At 41.3% G+C, this 22,271-nt stretch overlaps 1 protein-coding gene across 1 annotated transcript; it reads right to left on the bottom strand.

Annotated features, from left to right (window-relative positions):
- Positions 1-3,663: 3,663 nt before the first annotated feature.
- p4hb (prolyl 4-hydroxylase, beta polypeptide) lies at positions 3,664-18,917 on the bottom strand. Its single transcript, XM_034129257.1, is given in 14 exon segments — positions 3,664-5,138; positions 7,368-7,427; positions 7,429-7,467; positions 7,470-7,484; positions 8,583-8,764; positions 11,165-11,267; positions 11,269-11,286; positions 11,374-11,574; positions 11,688-11,813; positions 11,931-12,032; positions 13,883-14,029; positions 15,093-15,226; positions 16,504-16,710; positions 18,584-18,917. Coding segments are annotated over 14 exon segments (1,548 nt in total). The 5' UTR covers positions 18,723-18,917; the 3' UTR covers positions 3,664-5,063.
- Positions 18,918-22,271: the final 3,354 nt, after the last annotated feature.

Genomic DNA, 22,271 nt, shown 5'->3' on the forward strand with positions numbered 1-22,271 from the left:
CCTGAGCAGAAGTTTGATTTAACTTTTGCTTAAAAACTGGTGAAATCCAACCGAATATTCTTCAAATTTTGAAAAATCCAAGCAGATTATCTGAAAAGAGCTCAGAGGTTGTGCTGCAGGAAGATCAAGTGCTTCTTCTGTGTCGTCCTTCACCTCAACAGGCCTCCGTGCGGGCTCTTTATACTCTCTGTGGGGCTATTTCAGGATCCAGTGTCGATGTTTGGAAGATGAGTAGGCCTCTGGTCAGATCCCTCCCACCAGCGGTCCCAGGCCGCTGATACAAGTAACGGTTTCAGACATGACAGCCAGGAACCTGTTGCTCTGAAGGCACCCACACATACCCAGATGCTGCCCACTTTGAAATAGTTGTGAGGGGGGGCTTTTGGTAAACAGGGTGTTAAAGTAGTTCATATAGCGGGAGTGTGTCAGTGCCAGCTGCAGGGGCATGGAGGGAAAAGGGTGTTTGACTCTACACTCAGAGGATGGGTCATTTCCAAATTAGTGGTTTGCATCACCCTCTTTATTACAAGTTGGAAATAAATAAAAAAACATGTCTGTGTGAGGCTTTAAAGACTTTTTCTCTATCAGATATATGTTTTTTAAAGATATTTAAAACAAATGTAAATGTGTTATGTTGACTGGATAAATAAAAAATAGAAATCATCACCTTTGGCTCTGGGAAATATTATTGGTATATCTTTTTTAAATGGACCGAAAACGTTGTCTGCTTTGCCTACATAGCTCAGACCCCGCCCATCTTTGAACTCAACCTTCATTTGGATCTTAACTACACATCTGTGAAGTTTGATGACTGCATTTGCATGGTGGGGAAGTTATCCCAGTTCAGCGGACTTATTGCAGACATACATATAAACAGCTGGAAAACCACTCTAACCCTCCTCTGCTTGTTCCCGCTACAGCAGGTGTCTCCAGGAGCGCCCTCTGCCATGAAGACACGTACACACTGAAGGTGAAAACAAACACCAGTGTTGTTGGTAACAGGAGTCTACAGGCAAGTGCTTTAAACTCATGTTAACGTCAACAAGCTTTTAAAGAGGCCCCATTATGGTTTTTGGGTTCCCTTTCCTGTAGTGTTGTGATATAGTTTTCTGTGCATGTAAATGGTCTGCAAAGACTACAATCCCTGTGTTTCCCACAAGAGGGAGTTTCTCTCCCACAGACCTCCACCCCTCCTGAAACACCTCCATTGGACTTCTGTTTAATTCTGTAACATAATGACATCACTATGCAACCACTTACGCTTCTATTGGCTAGCGCATTGTTTTACATAGTTTAATCTAAAGTAGGCCTAATATATTATACTTTTCTATATTGCTTCTCAAGGACAAGTCCCTCAAAGTGTACTAAAGTAGAGTACATGATTCAATTGTAGGCTATGTAGTTACATACACCACATTTATGACTCTTTGCATGTCATCATAACGTATGTTTAGCAGTGTGGATGTATGGTGTGTTATAAGCATTTTCAAATGTAGATGGAGTTTTTACTGTATTCAGGGATTACAATGGAACTTAAGGTCACCCGAAGACTTTATGCACCGTATAACTAGTAATAACTCATAAATTATAGTGGATTTAATGAAAAGCCTAAGTTAAGTTTATCAGTGTTTAATACTGAACATTTTGAAATTGGGAGCCTGCACTGCACTACATTATTTTTGATAATTTGATAGCATTATAATATATTTCAAAATCCTGTTTATTAGGAATTATCAAATCATATCTGTTCAACTCGTGATTTTCCTCTCAAAAATACTAATATCAACCTGAAGATTGAGCATAATAGGGCTCCTTTAAAATACATAAAAACAAGTGAGACACCAAGGGCTGTGATGAGGGGCTGGTCACTGGAAGCAGACTTCAAATTATAAAATTGTATTAAAAGTGTGAGACACTTTTCCTATTTCAATGTTAAAGGTGGGGTATGCTCTCAACATCCCGATAGCAATGAGTATATTAAGTGCTTTGACAATAAATACATAAAATAAATTCATCTGTGGAAGCCGTAGCGCTGTAAAAAGCACGACCAATCATTTTAGCCGGCCCGGCTAAAATAACTGGATGGCCTACCTGCTAGTGATGTGTCGGTCGCGAACGAGCCGATTCTTTTGAACGGCTCCTTGGTACGAACGAGGGGAACCGAGTCGTACTTGGTGAGAGCCGTTCTTCTTATCGTTCAATCAAAGTTGGTCCGCACCTCACTGCCTGCCAAAATTCACTCGCCTTTTAAAAAGCTTGATTTTGTTCCCCAAACGTATTCTGTGAAGACCCGCCCCTACTCTGATTTGTAGGTTTCAGCACGAGGAGTTAGGTGGGGTGGGTCTTAACGGAATACGCGAGAGAGGGTCATAACAAGTGGTACTGGACAGATAGACGACGTGTTTTTCGGATGTAAAATGAGCCAAACGCGAAAACGCAGCAGCATTTGGATGCACTTCAAACCAAAACCCAGGCAGTGATAAAGCGCACCATTTGTAAAGGCAAAATATCCTTTAAAGCAGGGTCAACAAATAATCTCCATCGCCACTTAAAAACACACTTACTAATATTAAGAGGTTGCGTGAATTTCATTCAAGGCAAGGCAACTTTATATTTACTTAACACATGCAGAGGGTAAATTCAAAGTACATTCACTGACATGAATGACATGGATATGGCGCCACCTTGTGTCATGTTTACAATGCAGATTATTGACATTAGGTCTGGCAATGCAGTCAATCATTATCCTGGTGATTATTTCGCAGATAAACCTAGTAACCCCGCCCCCTTTTTAAAAAAAACGGCTCTTTTGAACGGCTCTTTGAAAGGAACGGAGCCATAAGATCCGGCTCCCTTCAAAGAGCCATAATTCCCATCACTACTACCTGCCTGTCAGCCTTCATCTGTGCACAAACTTATCTCGTGCCCTCATTGGTCATGTGCCACGTTCGTGTGTGTGTTGGAGGAGGGGCTCTGTAAGGAAGTCTGAAGGAAGAGGCAGATTTTGTTCCAGTTGTGTACTTTCAAATTCTAGCGCACTCGATCTGCTTTCTCCACAATTACATACCCTACCGTTTAACATGCAGTTAGTATGTTTACCATGTTCATCTTAGTCTGGCGTGATTAGCACTAAATATCAAGTACAGCTCAGAATGATGGGGGAGATGATTTCCAATGTTTACATCGTAAGTCAAAGTATATAAACAAATTACACTTTTTGATCCGATGATGGCTCTAGATGAAAGTTAAGTTTGTGGGATTCTTAAATACAATTATATATTTTAAAATGTGTCGAGTTCCAGGCTGGACTAATATGTCGAGTGATAGTGAAACCTCAGTGCTTGAAGGGTTCACATTTACTACTTTTCTTTGCCCCAACAATAGTTAACTATTTTGGGTTTGGGACTATTCATCCATCAAACAAGGTTCTATAAGTGTCATTATAAAGGCCATTTTGACAATTTAAGGACATGTTATTCACAAACAAGCAGAAGTTTATGCCCTGCATGTATTCTGTTCAGATGTTAAAGTAATGTTGCACGGTACACAGCTTGCCCCCTTTTATTGTGAAATCATCCATCCATTGGGGTTAAAGATTCTATAACAGCCATTGACTGTAATGTAATTTTCCCCCTTCATGAATAAAAAAATGACGACAAATTGTTTATTTTCCGCATTTTTTTTTTTTATTGGCCACCATTTCACGTTTTTCCACATCAATTTGGACATGATGGAATGTTTTAAGTTCCCCCACCGCTGTAGCTGTGATCCCATCACCTTACTCAAGCCCCCCCCGCCGCCCCCTTCTGCCTCACAACACACGCAGTCAATCACTCTCTGTTCATGGACAACCAGAAAACATGAACTAGTCATTCAGCTTGCACTTTATACAACATTCACACAGCATTCTCTCTCTTTCTCTCCCTCTCAAAGACACACACGGCAGCAACAAGGGTGTTGGGTGGAGCCAAAAGGCGGTACATAATGGGTGAGGGCTGGGGCTGTGCACTTGTTCCCTCCCACCTCAGATACAGACACTTCTCTCAGACCAATCTGAACAGTAAACTCCCAATATCTGTCTGCTTAGTAACCATAGTAACCACAGTGAATCTCTGATCAGGCATGAATGCAGTGCGACCCGTCACAACGGGCTCCAGAAACCATCCCAGGTCTGAGAGCGTGTCTGGGGGCCAACTCTGCCCCAACAGCTGGCTACAGCTGGGCACATCGTTAACAATGACAAATCCTAAATTAATAAAAAAACCTGTGAAAGCAATTAAATAAAAAAGGGTTTTTTTTCCCCCAAAGTTTCCTTTTTTAGAAAAAGAGTCAGTAGCGGATATGAGGAGACTGAACCGAGGGATTATAAAGGAATGAAATGAAAAGTAGACTCCCCCTCCACCTAAAGAAAGAAAACGTGGGGGGGGGGTTAGCTACACTGGATTAGCTGTGAGGGGTGTATTTTAGTGAAGATGTTGCAAAATAAACACATTTTACAGGATGGCCCCTTGTCCCCTGAGAGTCCTTACAAAACCTCCACATAAAACTCTGGGCTTCCCTCAGGAGGAAAGAACATCAGCAGCCCCCCCCCCCCTTACCTACAAATACAGGTTACAACATTAATCAAGCTCATACCCACACTGAACATGGTAAGGCTTTTCTTTTTTCTTTAGTTTTTCTTAAGGGAGGAGGAGAGCAAATTCAACAGGAGAAAAGTAAACATTATGAAAAATGGATCTCAATGCCGTTTTTACATTTGGTTTAAATATACAAGGCAAACAGCTGATGTGGAGCAGAAGGCATTGAGGTCTCCCACGGAGGTGCTGCGCTCTTCCACAGAGTCCCCCCCCTCCCTCGTGGGACAAGACGAGTCTGGCCAGATGTTGTGAGGTTGGAGATGTGGCTGGCAAAAAAAAAGCCCTGCCACGCCACTGATGGATGACTGAGAGGAAGTTAAGGGGGAAGTATTAATGTTCACAGGACAGGGCCACGAGGAAGTGATGGTGGTGATGGTTGGAGGGTAGGGGCGGGACTCGTCTCCTCTCTCTCTCCTCTGCCAGCTCTTACAACTCGTCGTGACCGTCGTCGTCCTCGCCATCAGAGTCCATGTCCTGTCCTTCGTCCACATCATCTAAATCCTGGAGTGGACGAGCAGAGGGTTGTTAAGACAGAAGCATTCAGCGTGCAGGTCTTCTCTACAGCGAGCGCCGTGGCCGAGCTATACATTTTTATCATACAGATATTAAACTATGGCATCAGTGTTGTCACTACATTCCCTTCTATTCTTTACCCTCAATCATGTCCCTATTCCTGATCATTTTCAAAAATGTCAGTGTCAATATTTTGTCAACCAAAATACATTTCATGACAGTTACACCATATTAGAAGAAAATACAAGGTATATTAATACAAATAAAAGCACCAGTTGTCGCATATTTGTGTCATATTTTAGGATGACACCATCAAAAGGAGATGTCATTCTGAAACAAAATCCTCAATTTGAATTTAATAAGTACAATTATTTTCTTTCAGTTCTACAACGTAAAGAAATTAAAAAGTGATTCATTCTAATGATGCAAGACCTTTTTTTATTATACTTCTATAATGTAATTCATGGTGCAGTTGATTGCTGATAGTCCTCTCTCTGCAGCAAGTAGGAGAGTTTATGAGTGAAAATGTTTTTTAAAAGACTAAGAGCCAACAAATACTGATTGAAGATTTGCTTGGAATGAAACACCATGTTTTGAATTGTCAAAATTATTAGCTATATCTTTTCTCAATAAATGTAGACCTTTGCTCTAGAGAAGGGATGGGCAACTTGGGATGGTGGTGGGGGCCACCTAATTGATGTACATGGCCACCAGGGGGCCGCAGGATTCACTTGGAACACACACACACCAATTCCAGTATTGTATGTAATTATTAACAATATACTAAGTTCTGACATCTTCATTGACATTTTACATCTCTTTCAGGAGCCTCCTCTAATAAGCTCACTAAACAAATATCAGTTCACCGAAATGTTATTTAATGTTTACTGTGCATGTTTGTATTGAACAGGTTATTTAACAGAGTGAATAAAAACTATTTTAAACTATTGGAAAGCACGGAAAATGTTTGTGCATTAAGATGAACCCTTAAGAGGACATAAACATGAAGTCATGAACACTAACCCAGACAGTAGTTGTCTAACTTGAACCTAAGACACTTGTAGCTGTCTCTGCATTCCCCTTATTCCACAATGAGGGAATGAACAACAGGCACCTGTCAACCCGCACTCCACTCCCGCTGAAATTATGAACGAAAAGCGTTATAGTAATCATCGTATAACACGGCAAGGATCTGATTATCAAATAAACAAAGTCTTGGTTTTTAGAATATTAAACTTGTTTCGCCAAATTCAGATGATAAATACAACTTTGAAGCTCGTAAAGGCATAATTTACAAGCGGTAACTATACGTCCACAGCAGGCATAACAACAGCCAGTTGTTTCTTGTGAGTGTTTCCCCGGGAAACAAACACAATACACACAAACGCGTCACATTATTTTGCGGTTTTCGCGACCGTAACTAGGAGTCTAGTGGACGGTTATCAGTACTACAAGCTATAAAAAAAAAACTAAACCCTTATTAATTACGTGTTTATAAATTAATCTGAGGGCCGCCAAAAAGAGGAGTGTGGGGGGGCCCTGGGCCGCCATTTTCCAATCCCTGCTTTAGACTTATTGGAAATGAGAACCATGAGTGAAAAACAATCCTATGCAGAGAGGGTTTTAAAACCAGTATAAAAGTAGCCTAATAATCAGATGTGCAGAAATACAGATTTTTAAAACACAATGAATAGTAATGCAAAATAAAAAATAATAATACATCAGAATCTCTCCTGAAATAGTTTAGGTTGGCTGCCATGTTAGCATTATTTCATAGCCACATCTTAAGTGATACTTCTGACAAGGTTTAAGTATTGAATATATGTGGTTGAAAACAATTAGGCTGTATTTTAAACAATGCAACTGTAGCATAAAGCCATTCCCTCAACACTGATTAGTCATTGAAACCAATGGATGGGAACAATCAGCCTCCTGAAACAGATGGATCCAGCAGCAGCAGCTGTTGCTCTGTTTTTAGTCACAGCCATCCTCTAGTTTCCTCACTAATGGAGCCCCTCCTCAATATGGATAAATCCCACTGGTGTTTGGTTAATCAGAATAAGCTGTGTTTGTTTGTGTACTAAGATACATGTAAACAGTCCTACAGACACTTGACTGCATAATTTGTGTGGAAAATCCATATAAGATGATCTGAACAGATTTTCAGTCCTCAGACGGCTTTGGGATCAGGGGTTGAGGGTCTCTGTTTGATCTTACCTCTGCGTCCATATCGTATCGTCGTCTCCTGCGGGGGCGCCGCCCATCTTTACCGCCGCTCCTCCAGGAACTTACTGAAGCCCTCCAGTGTTCTCTCTCCCCGTTGTAATCGATCACCTGTTGACCAGACATGATTTTTGGTAAAACGTCAACGATTGTGTTTTAACTCGAGGCCCAAACAAAAAGTCTAGAAGATGCAAACACGATGTGCATGTGTTCCAAAAAGAAAACGCAACACTTGGGGATCCATATAAACCAATAAAACTCATGATTATTTCCATTTGCAAAGACCCCAAATGTGTTGTTTTTAACTTGTGTTTCAGTGAATGAAAATTAAAAATAATACAGGCTGGGACTAGTCCTTGTGATGCAGGCTGGTCTAATTACCCATCATGTTCGACGAACTCATAGTACCTCTCTAAGGACTGTTTTGAACATTTGGAGACAAAGCAAGCTTACCCAATTTGAAAACCAACTGGTGATAAAAAAAAAGAAACATTTGTTGCATCTGTCACATTTTCCCTTTAGGTCTATATTAGCGTTTTGACACTACAAAAGATACGTGGTTGAAATGCAATCTCAGACCACCCCGAGGGATTTGAATGTTTGTGTCTTGATGACGCTTTAAATATAAATCTTGGGTAAACCGATCACAGTGCGCACAGCTTTAATAAAAAAGTCAGTGTTGTAAACAGGGTCTTGGCCACTCATAAAACGTGGCATGCTTCCGGTTTCTCAAAAGTGGCCACTCAAACGACCTCTGAACTGATCAATTATTGTCTGTGCTTGCATTTCATGGACAATAATGACCGGCCTGCCACACAGCTTATTCATGGCTCCTGTTCTTGAGTCTTATGTTGGTTTCTTCTAAGAAGAATCATGAGCTAATCCTTAGAATTACGATGGGGTTGACCCAACGATTAATAAACACTCATTTCAGATGGCTAAACGGACAGCTGGCATGGTGAGAGGCAGGTCGCAGGCTGAGCAGAGAGTGAAGTCATCAGGCAGGAATCTTTAAGGACCAAACAGCAACATAATCGTGCAGAAACTCACGCGGGCCAGCTGATCTGTCAGATTCTAAACATGAATCAAGAGGCGCTAGTGAGAAGCCAATCCGGCCACGGTTTATGTACAGGAGATCCTGAAGATGAGCGAGATGATGCCAAAAGATATTGTATTTCAGAATATCAAATGTTGGTGGGAAACGCTCACCTTGCGCTCGTCTCCTGCGGGGAAGAACTTGAGGGTGGGGAAACTGTGGACCTTGACCGTCTCGATCTCATTGGCTGTGGAGTCCATCTTAGCCACGACGATATCAGCGTTGTCCATAAACTTCTCTCCCAGCTTCTCCCAGATGGGAGTCAGCTGTTTGCAGTGTCCACACCAAGGTGCATCTGGAAAAGTGATTTAGAGTTAATAACAGACTAAATATACTGAACACTCTGGCTCGTTCACTGATGAGAATTAAAAATATCATTTGATATTTCATTACAGCCTCTTATTATCCATCCCAGAAAAACACTACCTCTGTTTAAATCTGCACAGCTCTCCACTTTGAATATAGTATTTGTCATATTTCATTATATTTTACTGTACTCAGTTTCTCCATTTATTATATTATTTCATCCCTAATTTAACAGAACTAAATGGGGCATCGCTAGTGGTGATCTGGGGCCTCATTTATAACGCCTTGCGTAGGATTCACGTGGGAAGGTTGCTTACGTAGTACAAAGCAAAAGAATAGGTACAGAAATGTTCCGATTCACAAAACATTGCGTACCGGCGAGGGAAGTGCGTACTGCACTTCCTACGCCCGTTTCCCTTTATATTGGGGTTTATTTGGGGAGGTCGAGATAAATCATATTTTTTGGGGATTGCAGTTTGAACCCGAAGTAGCAGCATGGAGGTCGGATCGTCACCTAAATAAATAAATAAGTGTGTCCGAAAAAAAGTTAATGACAAAAAAATACACATAACCTTCCTCAGGCAGTGTGTTTGCACCGGGGACAGGAGACACCCCCTTGATGAGAAACTGTAAGAAATGACGGGGAATCCCTCCGGAGATGGGAGTCATGACGACTGGATCTGAATTATTGTGTTGTATTTGGTGGTTTGTGTTCCAGCTGTCGATCCAGGCAACTATATATCCATAATCCACCAGTTAAAGGAAATACAACTAATGTGTTGTGTTATATTAGCTGTACAATTTACCACATATGGTGTTCTTAGTTTCCATACCTCCTGGTGTTTTACGAGCGACTTATCAAGTCTGGCAAACGGCATAATACACACGGATTAAGCGCGATAGCTATATAAAACCAATGCTCGTATCTACAACCTATAGAAAAGCAAAACGGCGTCAGTTTAGGACGTTATTCTGTCCTCCTGCTTACCGCATACATTTAATGAGAAAACATTTCTAACATTAACACCAACATATTCGAGGTGGTTTTAATAACATATCCGTATTTATTTATTTCTCCAAGTTATGGTTTTTGTGTGCACTGAGGAGTCTCAAACAGGCGTTTGTTTAATCATTTTAAGATGGCTTTAATCAATGTGTTGAAAGATGATTTCTTCATATTTGATAAATGAGGTAACACTTTTATTTTAGGTATTATTTCCAGCATATTTTCTCTCCATTTCTTCCTTCTGCAACTGGGTCGCAGTTTTCTCGTCTCTCCCGTTTGTGTGCTTAGTGCGTACGCATGCATGGGTTAGAGTTTGCGTGGAGGACAGCACATTTTCCCGTCAAGTTAGTATTTTATAAAATCGCAAACATTGCGTAGAAACTGGCGTACGCCATTTTTTTGAGCGTATATCCCTTTATAAATGAGGGCCCCCAGATCTTGCTGTGAGCTGTTTTATGAAGGAACTGTTTTCTAATTTTCACAGTGAGGAAGAAAGCATTCATCTTGTCATGGGCGGGCTTCTCCTGAGCTCACGTTGCTCGCTAATGTTGCTGATCAGGCGAGGAGGACAACATTATTATTCTTAAATCTCGCAATGTCTCAATCCTCTGATCCATGAGCATGCTATCTTCTGTCTGGTGAAACAGTTGGCAATTGTGAAGTGGTGTAAAAAGAACATGGGTTTTACACGAAACTGCTCACAACAAGGTCTGTGGATTGTCTCCCGGGTCAGGAAGAGGCATTGCTATTGAGTTTTTTTTATTTTCGTTATGGCACTTTGAAATATATTGGAACTACATGGCATTCTGCTTGTTGTCCTCAGACAACACACCTCTATTGCCTTTAGCCCAAACACTGACACCAAAACAATCCAGAGTAATAGATAACACTACAGATAAAAGGGAAACGTGGATTTTGTTGAAATGTTCCTATTATGTTATGCTGTGGTGAGTCGATGCATGCAGCCTCAGATTCATGACCCTGTTCCCCTTAGACTGGCCAGGAAATAACCCCCCCCATTCCATTTGCGTTCAGGGAATACCCCACTGAGCATTACTATAATCTGTATTTAAATAGCCATCGATGGAAAATTCCACCAAGAATAGTGCACCTTTAGATGTGGATCACTGTATAAAGAAACCATCCAGCAGCTATATTTAACAAGCCCTTTTTTTTTTTAAGGGTCTGGTAACCAAGTCAGAGGGTGGCTGTGAGGGTGAGTGGGCATCAAGGCTTGGTATTTGGAAGGGGCTTAGCACGGGGGAAAGTAAAGTCTCCCACCAACTGAGCAGCCAAGCTTTGACTGCAAAATGCCCCTCTAGTCAGGTGGACACCTTCACAACAGCAAGTCATGACAATTCAAGGGAAAGAAGAGGCTCTTACAGAACTCCACAAAGACGTTCTTGGAGGGATGGAAGACGATCTCCTCAAAGTTCTTTCCCACCAAAATCTTGACGGGGGTTTTGTCCCAGTCTTCAGGGATGTCCCTGACTCATGAGGTGGGGCTTGGGGGAGGAGAAATACCTCAATATTAAAATCACGTTTCGCCATGACATGCATGTGCTGCCATCACTAACCAGTCCTCCTCTCACCTTGAGTTTTGCCCTCAGCGAACAGTTGCAGAAGCCGATGATGCTCTCTGCTGTGATGGCCTGACTCTCGGGCTTGTACTTGGTCATCTCGTCCTCCAGGGTGATGAGGCGGATGGCGGGGCACTCCTCTTTCTTCAAGCCGAAGAACTCCAGGATGCGCTGGTTGTCGTCCACGTCGCTGTCGATGAAGATGAACAGGATCTGGGAGGACGAGACGGAAGTGGTCATTCAAAACATCCTATCTGAGCAAAGTGTAAGATTCAATACTGAATGTAGGTCACATTTGGAAGGCACTTTTGAGACGGTTCACACACCTTGCCCTTGAATCCCTCTGCGGCTTTCTTAAATTCGTCCATTTTGTCATCAAAGTCTTTAGCAGTTTTGGGCAGGAACATGAGGATGTGGGACTTGATTTCTCCACCAAAGATTTTTGGGGCGGTCTGCAGAAAACACAAATACACGAGTTTGACATCTAAGAATGACGCTTGTACTTGTTACAGACAGTGGTGTGAGTTGGGAAAAGAGATAATGGTCCCGCTGATGTGCATGGCTCATACCTGCTCTGTGAACTCGATGACCAGAGGCAGCTGGTTGGACTTGACGAAAGCCAGGAGGTCTTCTTGGTCAGCTCTCCGTCAAAGGTTGCGCCCTTCATCAAACTGCAAAGGAAACATGGAAACATTAAGATACAAATATTATCAGCCCGTATAGACTGCCTGATATAAATTTACAAGGCAAACCACTTTAAAATCCCCTGGTAAACCCCAGCTGGTGACAGAGCCAACAGCCCCAGTGGACTTGTATTAAGTGGTAAGAATAGCAGTGGTGGCCGAGCAGCTCTTACTGGCAGTGGCACACAATTGAAAATCTGGACATTTGTCCAGTGGCGTGCTGCCAGCCTTCAGGGAACAGACCAGGCTGTGAAACTTAAGCCACAAACTCTGCTGCAGTAAACAAGTGACGGAGGCCAGCTGTTTATTGAGACAGAGCCCCTGCTTTAGGAGTGTTTGTCTATCTGTCTGCAACAAGCACACGTTAGCGGTGTTTGGATCGGGTTGGAGTTACCAACGTGGATCAGACGCCAGACAACAGCAGGGGAGGTCTGAGCCCAAGATCATCACTAACTCAAGGGCTGAGTGCAGAAACGCACTAAAATATTTAGAATTGGTTGAATGAGATGCAGGAAATTATTATTTCATACTACAAAATGTCACAAAACAACATGTTACGAGAAAAAAACTGATAAAGCAGAAATGTTAAATATATAAAATCAAACTGTGTGAAACAATTAGCTAAATATTACAAATGAACTACACTCATATAGGACATTAAATAAACATCCAGTGGCAAAATACACACATTTTTCCAACTCCTGGGAGGAATATCTGACTAGGAGCTGATAAGAGATCCAATATGTTCACTATTTGTCTATGTCTGTTTGGTGCTGAGCAGGTATCGTTCGGTGAGTATTTAGAGATTTTTCCTGATGTGGGAAAACAACCTTAAAAGAGTGGTAAGAATTGAAAAAAAAGGAAGCTTGCACTGAGCAGAAACTCACTGAAAAGGTTAAACAAAATAACACCACATTATTGTTTGATTATCTTTTTCAATTCCTTAAGTCCACATCTCCATTAGAGAGGCTGCTTATGAGTTCCAAATATTTGATCTTCTAGCAAGAACACTCAAGAGATGTGGTCATATTTAAGCATGGCAACATCAGATAAATGTTTCAGCTAGTGCTGAACCTCCTCCAAGTAGAGCAATTGCGCTGCAAGTCGAGTCATTTTCTGTTCTGAGCCAGACATTTTGAAAGGTAAATTACACCCTCCCTTTATCCGGTTGCTTAATTTCTTATTGACGGACCTACTGGACCTTGACCCAATTTGACAAATCCACACGCGGATTGAGATACTGTTGTGCTGATAGGTTAGTTAGATGATTTCTGAGGGATGTTTGTAGTTAATTAGTAGCATCACCTCTGATTTAAAAAGTACAAAATAGTGTAAATGCAATGATCTACAACATGGAAAGAAGGAAAAATTGCCTATTTGGACCTGACTGAGCTGCCATTCACTCATCCTCTGGCGCTGGTATAAAGACGCACCATCACCTAATACAGCTCTTCACCCTTCATCACCATTAGCTCAACATGCTGAGGTCATCCACATGAGCGGGGCGAGCAACAGGCCCAAATGCAGGCGCACAAACTAAAATGAGATAAGCACCTCAGAGCAGCGAGATTAGCAACGGAGAGCGGATACTGTGAGGTCGACAGCATCACATTACCATCGAACACACTGCGCTGTCTCCAGCAGCTCGTCTGCTAACGATTACACAAGCTTATGCAAGGCCACTAAGCTATTTGCATTACATACATTACTCCAAGTAAACATGTCAAATATTTACTAATGGGGAATCTGTCACGATATGTCTTATATAAACAGTGTGGTCCCTAAGGTTTGCATATGCATCATGTAAACGTGTACTGTACTGTGCCATCCATGCAAACTCACCTTCTGAAGAGGACCACGCTGTCCTTGTACACCTCAAACTTGGCGAAAATGTCATCGCTGGCGGCCAAGGCGAAGGGGACGTCGTCTGTGGCTTCAGCTGCCTTCTCGAAGGCCTTAGCACTAGCACCGTCAGAATCAACATCCTACACAGGAAAACTTTAATTAGGATAAAGCCCTGTGTATGTTATCCACAGTGATTCAGATTTATTAAACTGCACTATTTTTCTTTAGCTTAATGACAAGGATTATACTAGAAATATAGGTCAAAAAGAAAAGAATGGAAAAGCCGTACATCAAAGCTTGGATCTGACCGTGTGGGTATACAATACATCTTTAAATCTGCACAGTTTCAAGTTAGACTTAAATATATGCTCCTTTCTAACTCCGATATTGAAACACTAGAATGCCTGTTCTTTCTTTAGTTCAACATTTTGGGATGCTTTCCAGTAATTGGTAACTTTACAATGAGCAAATCCTTCCAGTCTTAACATATGATAATGTGAAATGTAGCCTTTTATTTGAATGTCAGCAAAATGGTCAGCAGTATGTATTGGTTTCCTTAATGACATGAAACTAAACACAAAAAAATCACTTAGATGTTGCAAAGTAAAAAAGCCCAACAATTTCACCAATTCTACACACCTAATTCCTGATTGACCACTTGTGTTTTTTTCTTTCTTCCTGTTTTTTTTTTTAGGCCCTCAGTTTGAATTTTATGGACAATGATTGTGATGGGTCTTTTTCTGGTGTATTTGCAAAATTGATCAATAAGTTGAAATTGTATTTTTAAAATTTGAACTTAAAGGTAGGGTAGGTAAGAATGGAGAAACCAGCTCGAGTGCGCTAGAATTGAAAGTACGCAGCCGAAAAAATCTGCCCCTTCCTTCAGACTTCCTTACAGAGCCCCTCCTCCAACCACAACGACGCGCACATGACCAATGAGGGCACGAAATAAGTTTGTGCACGAAATGGAAGGCTGACCGGCAGGTAGGCCATCCAGTGATTTTAGCCGGGCCAGGCTCAGATGATTGGTCGTGCTTTTTTACAGTGCCACGGCTTCACAGATGAAATGTTTTGTATGTATTTATTGTCAAAGCATTTAATGTATTCATTGCTATCGGGATGTTAAGAGCATTCCATGGAATATAACAAAACGTATTTCTGAAGTGAATTACCTACCCCACCTTTAAGAGATCAGAGTCTTACCTTAAAGAATCCGATGACTGCCACCTCGCTGTCAGCGATCAGAGACTCGGCCTCAGTGACTCCGGCCAGGGTTGCGACGGCCGGGCCGGTGCGCTTCTTCAGCCAGGCCACGATGTCGTCAGCCGTCCTGCCAGCTGCAACACACACAACAACTCAAACACTCTGTATGCAGACATCATGGGACAGGTCAAATGCTAAACTTGAAACATTAAACTCAAAACATGCAGATTTGATCAACTTTATGCGTATAAGGAGAGAAGGTTGCATCTTTCTGAACAGTTGAACAAACCAAAGAGATAACCTGACCTCAATTTAAATAATTAAATCCTGCCTTGGTGCGGGAAAAGAGACATCCATGCATTTATTGTTGTGTGCATTTTCAAGAGAAAATATTTAAACGGCAAGAACAAAACAAAAATAATAATAATCCTTTAGTTGATCAACAAAATTAATCTGTAACTATTTTTGACAAACAGTTAATGGTTTTTAATGCCAAAAAATACACAAGGCTATTTCCTGCTTTTATATGTTTTCATATTATATTCAAGTGAATATAATTTTGGACTTTGAAAACACTGATGGACATTTTCTAAAAATGTTCCATCATTTTATAGACGAAAAAATATTCATCTAGAAAATAAGCAGAATAAAAATCGATAATAAAAATAATTATAAGTTGCAGCCCTATCTGCAATTAAAGTGGACTTCAAATAAACCTGGCTGTTAAATTGAAACTGTGATGCAACAGGGTTGCAATTGAGTGTTGGAGCGGTGGGGTTTTGTGGCAGTCATTTCCCTAACCTACTCCCTCCCTCCAAAACGGGCCTGGCCCAGGCCAGCAGAGAGGCAACGTGAAGAACTGCACATCTCTCTGCTGGCTCACAGTCAGCATGAGGAACGTGTGGGGAGGGCCCAGCCAACATTTTGTCTACAGTAAGTAGAGTTCCTCAAAGCTGATTGGCTGACTTTCAGTTTATGCTGCTGTGCAGATCATATTACAAGAGGGCCAATAGGGCTCGCTTTTAGTTGTCAGAGCAGATTCTTTCTTGCATTTTTGGACCCTTTCATGAGAATTTACTAAGAAAAAATATTCACTCTATGACAGGAGTTACTCAAGATTACATCACTATTTGAATACATCTCTAATTTATTAAAGGTGAACTGGAGTAGAGAAAACTAAAAGCTACACAGTGGGAAAAAGACTGGTTTCATTTGAAATGCTTGTTTACTGAATCTAAGAAAGTTATATGATCGTCATTAGATCTCAATCTAACATACTAGTATAGAAAATATCAACAGACCCTGTTTGCAGTATAGAAAAATATGTATTTCCCCTCCACTGCTTCTAAGTTCTCAGTCATTTTTATCAAGCGAGCAAGTCTGCATGAATGAAAATCACAATGATGCTCACCAGAGTACTCTTTGGGTGACTCCTTCTCTCCACCCTTGAAGAACTTGATGGTGGGGTATCCCCGGACGCCATACTCCTGGGCCAGTTCAGTCTCCTCTGTGGCGTCCACCTTACCCAGGCGCACCACTGAGCCATCGGCCTTCAGCATGCCGGCGGCCTTGGCGTACTCTGGAACCAGGGCCTTGCAGTGACCGCACCATGGGGCATCTGCAGGAGTTAGGGGGACGTTTAGCGGGGCACACAGAGATGATTGCAATGGTAAACCTGACCTTAAGGGTTGATCATTGGCACAAACAAATCTTTCAGGATGAATTCAAGTTGACCTATACCATTTTTGAAAAACTTCAGGTTTAAAATAAAAATAAAATGGAAAATTACATTTAGAGCTTAAAATCATCAAATTAAAAAAAGGATCTTTCTGATGATGAACCATACAAAAACACTGAATAACTTGATGACTACAAGCATTAGAATAACTCAGTTATGACAATGAATTGATCCGTCAACTTAATGAAGTAAGCTTATTTAATGTGAGGATTAGATTCTTATATCCCTCTTAAAATTATAACTTAAAATTATAACTTTAATATGACTAAGTTTTGGACTGCTTGTCAAAAACAAGCAGTGGGTGTCAGCTTGGGCCCTAGATACATGACATTTAACAAACTTAACTTCATATAAATACACTCTACTATCGACCAATTCATTAAGTGGTATTCTGGTACGTTTAATGACAAGAATTTATTGAAGTTAGTTTGCAATCTTTTTTTAAAGTTTGAATTTCCGTTTAGTCCAACTGTTTCTTTGCTATCAGGATGGCTAAGTAGCAAACTGCCATAAAATGCAGGATAATTTAATTACTACTGTGGTTTCACATGTTAAATGTGTAAGCCATGGTGCCCAATTGTGCATGTGAAAGGTCTAAGCACAAACTCCACAGAGATAATCACCTATTCAGAAATGACACGTAAAATAAAATGACCTGCATTGCATCACCTTAAATTATTGACAAAGTACAACACTTCCTTGTTCCAGTACAACCAATATTAACACACAGATGAACTTTTGTAAAGTACACGTCAACCTAGCTCCGCCATCCAACTGAGGTCCCGCCCAGTTTACGAGTACGTGGGCAAGAAAAAAAATCCTATATCCCTCCCATCCTGAGCTCACTGGAGAGCTTCCCCACGGCCATCTCTCACTGGTTCACTGAATTGTGAGCAGGTCAACAATCTGACAAAAGTATAGCGGGATGGGCCTGCAGGCAATGAAGAAGTCGCTCAATAAAGCGTGTGCTTTGACACGCAAACCAATCACATTATTATTATTATTATTATGGAAAATAAGTCAAGAACTGCATGAAAGGACAGTGAATGAGCCTTCCGACCTACACAACAACTGAAACACATAGTAGGAAACCACAGCAGGCAATCGAAACTTAAAAGCCCCGTATTTCGTGACTTACAAATAGTGACTCCTTTTCACGTTATGCTACTTTCAGCGTTATTGCTAAACTATTCTAACAGCTTTATACCGAAGGCAAATGTGACAATGCAGGCCCTGGCAGATCACACCAAATGCAATATGTTGCGGTAATATTAGCCATGTATATCCTTCAGCTATAGCCAAGTTAAAGCAAGCATATGAATAAACAAAAGTTTGCAACAAATGTAAGTCTAGAAGTGAAAAAACGAGTGGAACAAGTTTGGTGTTAGTGCGATGTGCCAAGTTATGGTATCCGCATCAGAATCCAGTCACTGTCCACAACGATATACGGTGCTAAAAGATACTCTGACAACGAGAAAACGCATTGTGATAAACAATGCCCCTTCATATTGTTACTCAGTTTTAAATACGGTGAAATAGCTGGTTGTAAACCAAGTGAACTAGATGCACATAGAGGCAACAGTAAAGACAGACAGCAGTTAGCTAGCCGCTAACAGCAGCAAGTTGTCACAAGTGTCAAAGTTTAATGCTAACGTTAACCCAGGCTGAATTAAGCTAGCTAGCAGGGCACCTGGTGAGTCTGTCGGAGACATTTAGCGTTAGCTGGAGATACTTAGTAGCCACTGTTACTTACAGAATTCCACAAGGATGTTGGGGTGAGCTTTCAGAGCTTCCTCGAAGTTACTTTTCTTCAGTACCAGGACATCATCTTCCTCAACGATTTCGGCTCTGCTGGCCACAGCCAGTGTGCAGATGAGCAGAAGCTTCAACATGATAAGCGTCGAGTATTGTTCTTGGCAGAGAGACTAGAGCTGCAGACACCGTCGGCTACAGGTTAGCTGTGGAAGTGGTCTTAGTTTTGGTCTTCTTCCTTGTTTAAGGTTGGGAGAGTAGCTGGTATTTTGTGTCTACCGCTACTAACGTGGCACCGCACGCAGAAACCGGAGGGGTCAGCCGTAGTGCGCATGCGCATTTATCAGGCCGAAAGCAGTTCGTGTTGAATTGTGACTGGACCGCAGCAGCCTGCACCTGGAAGTGAATGCGAGGCGCTCCCTGCTCACATCAGCCCACTGATAACACACAGGGACCATGGAAAACTGCATGGAAATCATCATTTTCAAGCACCTACGCTATTTAAGCGGGAACAATAATCCATATTTAAGCATAGTTTAAATCATATGTTTGCTACATCATGCTGTATTCTTTTTTTGTGTATTCAAACGCGAGAACAAATTATATGTTAATGTAAATGTTTCAACGATATTTTCCTGACTCTGGCCTGGGCTAAGTATACAACACTAACGGGGGTAACACTGGGGAGGGGAAGTGTTTGGAAATGTGTTAGTGTGTGTGTGTTGCAAGGGGCAGGCCAAAGTCTGAATGATGACTACTACACCATATCACCACGTCACGCGACGTTTTTACTATCAACTCTGCTTATACTGTAGTAAAAACCTATGGTAAAACCAAAACATTTTAAAGGTGCGTATCCTATAGTTATTATGTCAGGGGAAAGTTAGGGTTAAACCTATGGGTAACTGATGTTCACCCAAATTAGAGAAAAAAAATAAACAATTCTCACTAATCTCTGTGTAGGCTACGGAGGCCCCAAAGTGTAACAGTAGGACAATTATTTTCCTGAAATACGATTGCAATCCCTCATATTTAGTTCTGCCTTCCCCCCATTGACTGTATGTTAGAATATTTGATTATGGATTAATTTATTGAAGACTCAAGTTTCGATCGAGTGATTGAATCTCTGGTGGCCAGGCTAGCCCACTCTTAGCATAAGGCAGATATTATCAGATGTCAGATGTGTTATACACAACCTGTCATAGAGTAGCCTCAATACAACTACAATACTATGGCTAATGCGGTTCAGCCATTTCTCTACAAATTAGAAACAAATAATGCAAGAAAATGCAATATAATAAAATAAAAATATGAGTTGAATGGTTAAATATAGACATGTCTTTAAAAAAAAAAAAGAAACCCCTCTGATCGCTGAAAATACACAATTAAAATGAATAATCTAAATTGAAGCAGCAAAAACAGAGCCATGACTCTTGCAATGCACCATGTGTGATGTTACAATTTATATCTTTAAAAAGAACATTAAAATGGCATGTGTCATGCATTGTTTTATTAGACAAATATATTAAATTGAGCACATTAGTGAATGTTCCTGAAAGCACACACTTTTTCAACAACACATTGGCCAATTAACCAAAACTCCATACACAAATTAACAACAAAAAAGTTAGCCTAAGCACCTTGTTTTGTCCTGAGTTAGATATAACTGGATTTTCAGTGCTGTGGTTTATATTGTTGAAAAAAATGATGATATTTTGATTGTCGGTTAACATAAACCCTTACTGAAACAGCATGTGTTCGTAATGTTTAATATATATTTTATATTCATGCTTTGGCCTGCCTGTGTTGGACCAGTATTATTTGCAACCTGCCCCTTGACAAATAATATTCATTTTATTAAGCTGGTACACCATACAGAAGTACCTACTGGTCTATTGAATACTTGCATGGTGAGAGAATAGTTTTTCAGTTTCCATGTTTGCTGGACTAAAGAATAAGGAATAGTTACTCAAATGCATCCTTTTGTAGTTTCCTCACTCCACAATCTTTGGGACAACTAAGTTAGGAGAAATTCTTACTCACACCCTGCTAAATTCTTTAAGGCAGTCTACATACACACACATTGTATTCTATTCTTAAAAACAACAGATGTCAAACACTCGTTTTGCTTCCGCAGGGCATGTGTTTGAGTAATCAGGCACAAACGTTATGAACATGCAGCCAACATCGTGTCACTGTGACAAAAGTCGGTTCAGTTTCCTGGCAACAAGCTTTTCTGAGTGAAGCAATCATGTTAGTTCAAATAATTCACCATTAGCTCCCTAATTCAACATCTCTGACTTTGGAGCCTTCATGCAATGTTTGTGATATGGTTGCCATAGAACTGTATATAATGTTGTTGTTAAGGTCACTAATATCATGTTTACCTGTAGTCTTTGTACACAAGATGTTCAGCAAAAGACTTTGGAGTTAAAAATAGATTCAGTCAGTACTTCACAGAGGCTTTGGTTGCTTATGCAGTAATAGTTATTGTAAAATAAATACTGGTTACAATTTAATGTTTCAGTGCCAGCATTACATTTTAATTCAAGCAAGGACAGAAAAAAGACAAATGGCCTCCCTCTCCTTGTTAAATAGTATACGTGTCATGAACACTCGCCTCTAGTCAGTTTGATGAAGCAGAGAGCTCTGCGAGACGATTGGGTGAAGCAGTTTAACAGTATGTGACGTGCACCTAGTTTAACCACATCTTTAAATCTGTCACAGAATGGAGACCAAAGTATCTTTATGCCCAAATAACTTCAAATGCATCATTTATAATATAAAGGCAATGAAATGAGTAAATACAAAAGGTAACGTTTGAATAACAAAGGTTGTCCTGCTGAGTGGTGTTTACTGCACGTCCTTCTGTAATTTTCACTGTGTGTGATCTCCACACAGCAGAGCTGAAGTTACCTACTGTAACTCCAGCTTCTATGAGTATAGGCGTAGCCCTCTAAGGCTATCGCTATTGGGTAATCCCCTGCGCACCCGCGCAGCACTGAAAACACTTGTAGTCCACGCCTACCTGCGAGGTGGGCCCCACCTTCGGACTCACTTCCGGTATAAATAGGAAGGAGGCCCGACAATCTGCTCCCACACAAACAGCTTTTCGTCAGCTATTCGTGGAGCCAGTGGGGCCCAGAACTTAGAGGGCTACGCCTATACTCATAGAAGCTGGAGTTACAGTAGGTAACTTCAGTTCTATTTCGTATATGGCTTCGCCTACAGGATGTAGTCTGCGCCCCACTGGGTCTGCCCGGTACCAGAAGCACAGACACACCTACTCAAATAATAACCCATGCCTATTGCGCCATGCGAATGGCGCATCACAGTCCCTGGAATATAGCATAACATGAATATTTTCCATGAGGGGACGAAGGCTGGGAACAATACAAACCTGCCGCTGTGAAAAAGTAGAGACGAAGGTCACACTTTGTCCAGCGATAAAAGAGGGGGAACAAGGGCAGCTCTCTGCGTGCAGACAGGCAGGAGAGAGTGCACAGCTGGATCCCTGACATCACTCTCTGACAAGACACTCCGTACAAAATGTGTCAGAGAGGAAAAAAAGGGAACATCCCTCTCATAAGAGGGAAAAAGGGCCGCTCTCTGCGTGCCGAGAGGCAGGCGAGAGACGCACAGCTGGCGTCACTCACTCTGACAGGACACTCAGTACAGGGTGTGTCAGA

The sequence above is a fragment of the Trematomus bernacchii genome, unplaced genomic scaffold (genome assembly GCF_902827165.1).
Source record: "Trematomus bernacchii unplaced genomic scaffold, fTreBer1.1, whole genome shotgun sequence".
NCBI lineage: Eukaryota > Metazoa > Chordata > Actinopteri > Perciformes > Nototheniidae > Trematomus > Trematomus bernacchii.